Consider the following 10,071-nt stretch of genomic DNA (forward strand, 5'->3'; position numbering starts at 1 on the left):
CTTTTCTCTATTCCATTATTAAGAAAAATGCTCCAACATCATTGAGCATCACAAGTGTAACTCTTATTGTAGTCCCAGCGGGAATAAACTGCCCAACCCCCAAGTGGGAATTAATGCCACTGGCTCAACTGAGCAAATTGCCCTCTCGCTCTCGCGCCTCAGGCAGACTCTTTGAAGGGATATCATCCTTTTACTCATATAGACATAACTTTCATCCACTTTATTGCGAATTGGAGTTGAGAAATGTTTCCAATATTTCTTAACATGCTTTTCAAAGCATTCCTACTTTCCACTGTGTGTGACTGAGATTTGCAGTTTCACTGCATCTTTCTGCATCTCATTTTTAACATTCTTAAATGCTATTCTGGTCAAAGAGGCTACCTCTAGTATAGTAATAAGAGGTGTGTTGAGCCAAGTAAAACGAAATTGTTCCTGATTGGCCTGAATATTACCTCTTCAGCGTAAGTATCCCAGTGTTTGTGATTTGGGAATGTTTAATTGGGTGCGATCTGGTAACAAGAGAATCTCCGGTCTGCTGGACTGCCTACGCTATTCACACCGCAAAAACAAATAGTTGTCAAACGAGCGCTACCCCCATACACCACCATCTAGCTATAGTTTAATTAAAGAGGTGTGCTGAGCCCAAGTTTAAAAGAAATGTCCTGATTGGCCTGAATATTAACCTCTTCAAGGATAAAGTTATAGCCAGTGGTTTGTGATGCGGATGTTAGCATGGTGCCCGATCTTGCAGTTACTTACAGCAGAATTCTTCCTGGGTTCTGGCTGGTGAGTCTTTGCTACTATGCTCAGGGTTATGCTGAGCCATATTTGGGTGTCAGAAGAATTTTCCTCCAGGCGCATTGACAGAGGCCCGGAGTTTTTTTGCCTCCGTCTGCAGGCGTAGGCGGCATGGCCGACTTAGCCTGGCAGGATTCTCTGCATCCTTGACGTCTTCAAACCACAATTTGAGGACTTTTCAATAACTCAGCCACATAGGTTAGGGGTTTGTACAGGAGTGGATGGGGTTGAGCATTCTGTGGCCTGCATTGCTGCCAGAGGCTCAGACTAGATGATCATATGGTCCCTTCTGACCTTAAAGTCTATGAGTCTAAATACCCTGCGGAAATCTTAGCGCGGTGTCTTCACTGCATGTACAAGCCAAAGCGTGCAATGGCCCAGGCCTGAGCAGATGGCTTCTGGTGCTATTGAAACTCACAATTCCTTTGTCCCTGAATGTAGTGCTCTTTCCCGGAATGCACTCTTTGAGCCACGGTACATGTATTTGCAGTCTCTTTGGCGCCTGTTTGGTGGTCTGGGTTGGCCTGTTGGTTGCTGAAATTAATTTCCATTTTTTAAGTTAGAGCCACTCTTATGCCTGCCAGCATGAGCATTGTCTCAGTCACGCGATTTCGCCAGGGAGAATCTTCCACATTACAGTGCTGTCAGGTTCCCTCTTTTGCTTGTCATAGCATTCCAGCTGCACTTGTTACAGCCCCAGTCCTGCCAACTAGCGTATGGCGTTTAACTCAGGTGCAATTTAGTTCAATTGAAATCCAACAAAAAAATAAAAAAAAAATAAAAAAAAAAATAAAGAAACGGCTGATGCTCATAGCTTATAAGTTAAGTACACGCTAGTGTTTCAGGACTGGGGGTGACTATGTTTCAATTTGATTAGCTCTTGCACTCTGCCAAATTAGAAGAATCCACTCTTGAATTAATTAGGGTGATCAGATGTCCCATTTTTTATAGGGAACAAAGTCTGTTTTTTTTTGGCGACTTTTTCTTATATAGACACTTCTTGCCCCCCACCCTCTGCTACCATTTTGGTTTCACAGTTGCCTATACTGGTTACCCAGACCCCAGATTAAATGATCCATGGAACACTGGGCACTCATTACACTTTTTGCTAGCTATTCTTTCTTTGTTTCCCCTGGAAAGCTAGCTTGTTTCCAGGCAGCATGATCTTGAATCAGGCTGTTGTTAAGGTCTTTGCAAGCAGGATCTGTAAGATTTTTTCTACTGTACAAACTGTGAAGCCAATTCACAGTAGTGAGACAAGACTTTCCCCTCCATCTGACAGAGGGTCTAACTGAGAACAGATGGGTTAGTCAGGAACACATCCACTGAGGTCAGTGACAGAAGCAGGTAACAGCAGTGGGAAGCTGGGCTGGCTGTAGCAGTGAGGTGGGTCCCCAAAAAGAAGGGCATCAGGAAGGCATGGAGATTTCTGGGTGGCCTAGGTGTGTTTCATTGGGAGCTAGATCCATTCTGATAATGGAAGTGGGAAGGCTCAGATGCTAAGGAAGAGTAATGGCTGGTATTATGGTGAATAGAATATGATCTCATAAAAGTGACCCCAGCAATGTTAAAGCATATTAAGTTTCCAGACCATGGACTGTGTAACAGTCAGCACTGCTAATCCAGTGATACAAGAGCCCATGAAGTGACTGTTAAGGTTGGGCATTACATTACCAGTTTGAAAATGAGATCTAGGGGTGTCTAGCAGAAACAAGTGAAGGCCTTATGGAGTGTTCTAACCCGCATTCTAAATAATGTGAACCCTGGGGAATGCCTGCCCCCCACAGAAAAAGCAGGCTTTCCCCTTCTTTATTTGCTGCTTAGGTTAGAGGTAGATCAGGTGTGTCCTGCTGCAGCCCTAGCACCACATGAATGGTTTCTGTTGTTCAGAGATTACACTGTTTATGTCATGGAAGGGAGATGCTATAACACTTTTGGCTGCTTTTTGTTGGCCCTGGAAGGAAAAGAATTGGTGCCTTTGAACAGGCTTGTGGAAAGCTACCTATGTTGCACAGAAAAGGGGGGGGAGAAAAAAAAAAAGGAAATCAGCTGCAGTTGGTGTGGTCATATTATGGGAATTGAGGGTATCTGGGCATGAGTCCCTGTACTGTGTAATGTGCTTCCATTTTATGGTAAAACTCCTTAGATTTTATACCTAGGAATTAAAACTAAGATCTTCTCATGCAGTGTTTTTAGTGTTTGAGGCCTGCTGCTATTTTGTTGTGAACTAGTACCATGGAAGATACCAAATGCACTTGAGAAGCCACTGAGGTCTTGTAAACCCTCTGCTAAATTGCTGGTTTTAGATGGTTTCACATGCCAGAGCTCATTCTGTACCTATCCCACTTATCTGAACAATAATCATGGACTATCATTAAAAGATCAACCACTGCATGTATTTATAGGCTACCACTATCCTGTTACCGAAATGTCGGGTCCGCCTAGCTGAGAGCCAGTGACAGCCAGACAGGGATAAGGAAAGGTTGCTTTATTTTGCAGAAGAAAGGAAAGCCTTGTATCTTGGTACAAAAAACTCTACTGTATACAAAAATCAAGAATTTTTTATACACATTTACACACAGGCTTCGGTTGTGCTAGCATTTGATTGGTGGTTAACAAACCCTGCACTTTTGCAACTGCTTAGCAAAAACCAGCGAAGAACCAGCTTTAACTGCCTTAAAACTGATAAGGGGCGACAGTTCAAAAGTTCAGGCTACTGTGTCCGTGAGATATTTAATTTTTTTTTAATGGTTGCCAGCTATTATAAGGCTACTAACTATTAGGGAGTCACTGCTAATTGTTACAGTCCCCCTTTTGGGCCTGACAATCCCAATTGTCAGGCCCGTTACGCAATTTGCGATTAAGCTGGAGGAAGAAATATTGTGTGTTTTTTTATGGACAGTAGAGCTCTTAGTAACAGCACTATACAAACATTTTGCACATTGCAACATTACCCAAACAACACATAGAAAAAAATAATTTATTTGACAATTGTACGGAAGAGGCCAATAAACCATGACCCAAGGTCTGGGAGGAGGTTTTTAAAATTAAGAGTATGATTAAGAGATACAGTGTGGAAAACAACAGCTGCATTTTGTTTATACATAGGTTATCTTGTTTTTTTATTTTTGAGAGACGCCAGTCTATTTATGCAAGGTCAAAACAACTTCTTACACAGTTTTTTTTGCTTGTTTTATATAATTTTTGCTTTTATAAATTTTGCGTTATTAAGGTTACCGCTAGCTTAACTTTGGCTAATAGAGACTATTATGTATTAAGATTTTTTGCACATTTTTGTTAGTTTTTTTTGTATTTTTATACTTTTGTACTTTTAGTACAACAGATATTTTTAAATGTTTATTTGCATTAAGCTATGGAGTTTTGAGTTTCCATTAGAGGTTTTAATTTTAGGGGTTTTTATTGGATGTAATGACAATGCATGATTAGCATGGACATGAAAGGTGTTACTATTACTATGCTTTTTACAACAACAATAACATCATTTTAAACTAACTACGCAATACAGGCAATAACATTTTCATAGCAATAATATGAAGGGTTGTTGTATAGTTTTGGTTACAAAGCATAATATATTATATTTAGTACATAGACACTTTATAAGCTGTGTGAAAGGCATTTTTTTAGCTTGATATATATTTTGAAGCATGTGAATTTGCCTTTTTACTTTAGAGATTTTTTGAATTTTTGGTAACAATGAAAGCAAATTTTGAAACCATTCAGGTATTAAACTAGTTCAGTTAAAGAGTATTTGGAACCTCAGGCTACTTGCTAAATTTTATTTGAAGGCCAGTAAACAATATGATTGTCTGCAGTGGTAATGAGTGGCCGCAGGAGTTCTGGGTTCTAGTCAAGCTCTGCTACAGGCTCCCCATGTGACCATGGGCAACTCACTTAATCTTTCTGTGCCTCATTTCCTCATCAATAAAATGGGGATTGAAACAGGGTGGCTTGCCCCATGGGCTGGAAAGCCTGGGGCTAAGTCAATCATAATGACAGGTTGAGCCCCACCTCAGAGGAATCAGGTGATTCTAGTATAAAAGGAGCAGGAAGGTGGAGTGAAAGCTTAGGAAATTGTGGCACAGAGTGAGACAAGCTCAGTGAACAGTGAGGCATGGGGGAGAGAGAGAGAGCAAAGGTCCCAGGAAGGAAGGCCTGAGAGGAGGAAGAGAGAAACTGGGTTGTGTATGGACTTTGTTTTGGGGAGACATTGAGTTTTATTTGCACTCTTTTATATTAATAAACCCAGACCCCAAGGTGAAGTATTTTTTGACCAAGAAAAAGCCTGAAGTGAAGTTTATTTGAATAGTCCAAGAGGGGAAGCTGAGCCAAGTTGTCTATAGTGTGACCATAAGCCCTCAGGGGGTGCATGGGAGACAGCTGGCCCACCCTCTGCCTGTTTAGACTGTAGGCTCTTCAACAACTGCAGCTTCCTCTCAGTATGTGTATGTACAGCATTTACCACAATGGTGCCCATGTTTGATTGGAGACCTCATGTACTACTGTGATACAAATAAATATCAATTTTTAACTGTAATGTCATGATGGTGTTCTGAAAAGCAGCATGTTATGTTAGGACTATAAAGGTAGCTGTGCAAAAGACTTGAACTTTTAGGCATTGAATTAATCATCATCCTTGGATACGTGTTTGCATGTCACTAAAAACTTGTTGAATCCTCAGTGGTATTGAGGAGCTGGGGACCGCTCAGATATGCGTGTGTAGAGAGAGGATACTGAAAACCATAAAGGGGCATAACAGGACCAGAAGTAAGTGAAGAATTTAGATGGGCATTTGTAGATAGAAGTAGAATGGCTTGGAGAAAGTGTCTGATAGGCTTGTCAGAAGAAGGGGACCGTCTTCCCACCACCTGCAACAGCTTGACTAGACAAAGGTGATAGATAATTTCCCATCTTGACCATCTCAGGGTGAGGCAGCATGATAAGAAAACATAAGCGCCCCTGTGCTGATCAGAGTTCAGTGGTTTGGAAGAATGAGAGAGACTGATCCACTCCTCTGACCAGATCAATCTTAGAAGTCCATAAAGAAGAAGAGCTCTGTGTAAGCTTGCGTCTCTCACTAACAGAAGTTGGTCCAATAAAAGACATTACCTCACCCATCTTGTCTCTCATCGGTAACTAAAAGCTATTAGTGAATAAGAGGCATCAGTTGTCAGCTACTTATAACTGGATTGTAACTTTTTCAAACTCACTGCCGGGGTTTAATTGCACATTCATTAGTCCCTGCACAGGCTCTGGCACAGTTGGGAATTAGGACAAACAAAAGTTGTGCTTGCTGTGAGAGGAAAAGTAGTACAAAACCAAACTTTCACTGCAGCCTTGTATTCAATGGGGAAATTTGGTTCTGTCCCCCTGAACTTGCATACTTGGCAAAATGACAGAAGAATGGTCCTTGGCCGCACACAGTCAAGGAAATATTGGCCAAAACCAATGCACCTTGATTTGGTTTAAAACAATGAAAATATTGCTGGGGTTTATAGTGATTTAATGCAATTCACAGCTGTCTGTTGGAAACACATGTAATACACAACAACCAATGGCAGCAAGTGCTCCTGGACATCCATTCCCATAGCTCTCCTGTCACACCAGGGCTGAGAGCCCTAACTGCTCATGGTGTATAGCTCTGAAATAGAGCTCCATCTTCTGAAAGTCCTAAGAGGCGAGTCAACAGGTGTTCAAGCATCTTCCAATTTCCACCTGCAGAGTAAGCTAGACACAAGGATTCTGTGGCACAGCACTGGCACCGGACTGCATGTTAGACTTCCTGAGTTCAGTGAGCTTGGGGTTGTTAAGAAGGGTGTAGAGCAGCAACCACCGTGTCCTGGCTCTGGTTGACACTCTGGCTTCTAAAATGAGATAAATACAGAACTCAACACACTCCACTTCTTTTTAAATCAACACACTCCACTTCTTTTTCTTTTGTAGCTCAAAAACTAATGACCAGCTCCTCAGCTGGTGTTAGTGGAGTTATATTAATAGACACCCACTGAAGATTCATAAATTCCAAAGCCAGAACAAACCATTGTGATCATCTAATTGATCTCCTGTACAGCACAGGCCAGAGACCTGCTCTACAATAATTCCCACAGCAGATCTCTTAGAAAAATATCCCATGTTGATTTAGAAAGGGTCAGTGATGACCCTTGATAAATTGTTCCAATGATTAATTGTTCTCACCATTAAGAATGTACACTTTATTTCCAGCCAGAATTGTCTAGTTTCAACTTCCAGCCATTGGATTGTTAGACCTTTCTCTGCTAGACTGAAGAGCCCATTATTAAATACTTGTTCCCTATGTAGATACTTATAGACTGGGATCAAGTCACCCTTTCACCTTCTATCTGACCCAAAAGACACGTGAAGCCAAATTCTCCTCTTATTTACACTGGGGTAACTCCACTGACTTGAGTGGAATAGCACTGGTGTAAGTGAGAAGAGAATTTAGCCCAGAACACTGTCAGCACCACTTGATAAAATACCCTCCCTCCACCCAAGGGCCAAAAGCTCCACCTTTGCTGAATGTATTAACTCGAAAACACTGGCTCCCAAATATGACCCTTTGTATAAAACAAAGAGCATAGCAAGATTCAAAAAGGGTTAAGGTCATGAGATTACAGGCCATTTTTGTGGGCCTTAGGGCTAATCTTTCAGACACACACGTGCAGCCTGATTGACTTCAACTCTGTTGCACCCATATAACTTGTCTCCTTACTACATATGAATAAGAATAGCCTCTGCACTTAGGTGTGCTGCGATAATATGACAGGCTCTAATCAGTCCTCATGCCTTGCAGCTGATCATCAGCATGGGAAGAAGAGGGAGGTCAGAATTCATACCAGAGATAAAGGATTCCCAAAGAGTAATATAATTTTAGAATTAAATAGTTCACAGTACTCAGTGAAGTGGCATATATGTTAAATACTCCAGTCAAAGTGCTTACCTGATAGATTATTGAAGAAATAGTATTTGGTGGATTTGAGCTGTTTTTTCTCAGCCAGAAGAATGTGACAAAAGCTGAGGAGGGTGGGGTTAGTGTGGTAGTGGTCCATAAATATCATACCAACCCATGTGTTGAATCCTGCATTAAAAAAGGGATACATCTACAGAGACGTGCAGCTTAACTCCCTTCTCTATACACTGTGCGCCCAGTACTGCATTCTTTGTGCACCTGAGACTCCTATTCAAGTCAGTAGGCATTTGCAAGAACAAAGAATGCAGGCTCAGGCTCTTCATTATTATACAGCCACAAGCTTTTCAATCCAAGTCCTCCCTGGGCATGGTGTGGGTGTAGGGAGCCTTTGACAGGTTGGGTGGTGCTTGCTCCACCACTCATCTTGAGGGGTGGGGACAGTGGAAGAGTTAGGATTCTTTCATTCAAAAAAGAAATAAAGGAAGAAACAATATTTGTTTAACAGAGCAATAGTAGTTCATAAAAGTTAGGCAATCCAATTAGGAAAGAGAAACCATACCCTGTGACATAAGTGGCCAGTCACAACATTCAAACAAAAAATTCTGAATATCAAGGACAGTCTGAATACTAACTACAAAGGATTTGTAAACAACCCTCAGGTCAAATGTGTTTGTGAACACACCAGGCCATTGGAATAATTGTGATCTGGTCTCAGAAAATTAATAAGCAAGGAGCGATAAATATATTGACCAGCTGTAGTGTGAACTCCCAAATCCAATCCACAAATACATTGCTGAGTCTACATTTTGAAAGAAAACTCCTCTGTGGGAGCTTTATTCTTCGGAAGCTTCCCCTTTTTGAAAATGTCAGTGGTGGGAAAATAGTCATCTAATATACACCTCCAGCTTCAACCCAATACATGGCAGTAATTAGCTCAAACCCATCGCTGCAGAGGGGCAGAATCTATACTCAGGGTTTACGTCTTTGTGTAGTGTTTAATGTTAAAGAAAGCCAAGGACAAAATCCTGGGAGAAGTGGAGTAACAGCATCTGAGTAGAGTAACTGAACTATTCTGCTTGCGCTGTTTTCTATAGTGCCCATCACCATAATACCAACGATGGAGCCAGAGCTTGCTGCACAGTGCTCCAAGAAGGAGCATCATGTGCTCGCCACTCCTGTAAACCACCCTAGGAGATGAGGGGTCTTTTCCCCCCTCTAGTGTCTGACCAATGGAAGAGGTTAAAGAGTGCAGCATCTCCCAGTTACAGCAATCAGGTGCTAGAGGCTTGTGCTTCTAGCATGGAAGATCTTGGATTCAAACAAGCAGGATTAGTTACACTATTAGCTCTTGGATACGTGTAGGGAGGCCAAGGCCCTGGCCACGTACAGCCTGAGCATGGCTTGTACTATATTCTGCCTTGCTCCTTTGCAGGTGTGTTAGGCATGAAGAGATTCCCTGTAGATACATCAGATGTTTGCTTGAAAAGTTCCAATATTCTTTATGAGAGAGCTACCAAATAGCAAATCCCCATATAAGCTATCCATGCAATGCTCTGACATTTCGTACACTTACCCATGTCAGCAGCTTCATACCCTTTCTGCATTATTGTCCTGTCTATCCGTGCAATCAGCCAAGTTCCCAACACGACACTGCAAAGCAGTCTGAACAAACAAGCCCCCAAGCCCAGGAGCACATTGTAGAAGAATAAAAAGTAATTGAAGTTGTGGAAAGCTTTCCTGCAAAAGAGGGGAAAACCCACTTTCACACCCAGTGCCCAATCATGGCTTTGGTTTGAGGCTTCAGTGTGCCGCAACAGCTCACAGGGAACTAACAGATAGACCAAAGACACAAAGGTTTTAGACCTTGATCCACCCCTAAACCCCTCAACCCTGGCCCCGCACCAGATCCTATACACCCCCAGCCAGAGCCCTACCCTGCACGCCTGCCCCAGCCCACAGCCCCCTCCTACACCCCAAACCTCTCATTCTTGGCTGGGAACCCCTCCCTGCACCCAAAGCCCTAGATCCCCTGTCCCACCCCAGAGCCCGCATCCCTAGCCGGAGCCCTCACCCTTCCCACACCCCAGCTCCCTTTCCCCGCCCAGTGAAAATGAACTAGGGTAGGGAAGAGTTAGTGATGAAAGGGGGATGGAGTGAGAGGAGGGTGAGACCTCAGAGAAGGGGAGGGGCAAGAGTGTTTGTTATTCTGCAATCAGAAAGTTGGCAACCCTAAGTTCTTCTTCGAGTGCTTGCTCATATCCATTCCAGTTAGGTGTGCGCGCGCCGCGTGCACGTTCGTCGGAGAAACTTTTACCCTAGCAACACTC

The 10,071-nt window shown here is 42.6% G+C and overlaps 1 protein-coding gene across 1 annotated transcript in view; it reads right to left on the reverse strand.

Annotated features, from left to right (window-relative positions):
• Positions 1 to 6,469: 6,469 nt before the first annotated feature.
• The window catches only part of LOC116830296 (stimulated by retinoic acid gene 6 protein-like), a 42,618-nt gene continuing 39,016 nt past the window's right edge, over positions 6,470 to 10,071 (reverse strand). The window contains exons 16-18 of the mRNA XM_032789710.2: positions 9,318 to 9,481; positions 7,775 to 7,912; positions 6,470 to 6,680 (exon numbers count right to left, since the gene is read on the reverse strand). Of these exons, the coding sequence (XP_032645601.1) occupies positions 6,544 to 6,680; positions 7,775 to 7,912; positions 9,318 to 9,481 (439 nt within the window). The 3' untranslated portion in view covers positions 6,470 to 6,543. The remainder of the gene's footprint in view (positions 6,681 to 7,774; positions 7,913 to 9,317; positions 9,482 to 10,071) is intronic.

This window comes from Chelonoidis abingdonii, chromosome 6, assembly GCF_003597395.2.
Source record: "Chelonoidis abingdonii isolate Lonesome George chromosome 6, CheloAbing_2.0, whole genome shotgun sequence".
In the NCBI taxonomy this organism is placed as follows: Eukaryota; Metazoa; Chordata; order Testudines; family Testudinidae; genus Chelonoidis; species Chelonoidis abingdonii.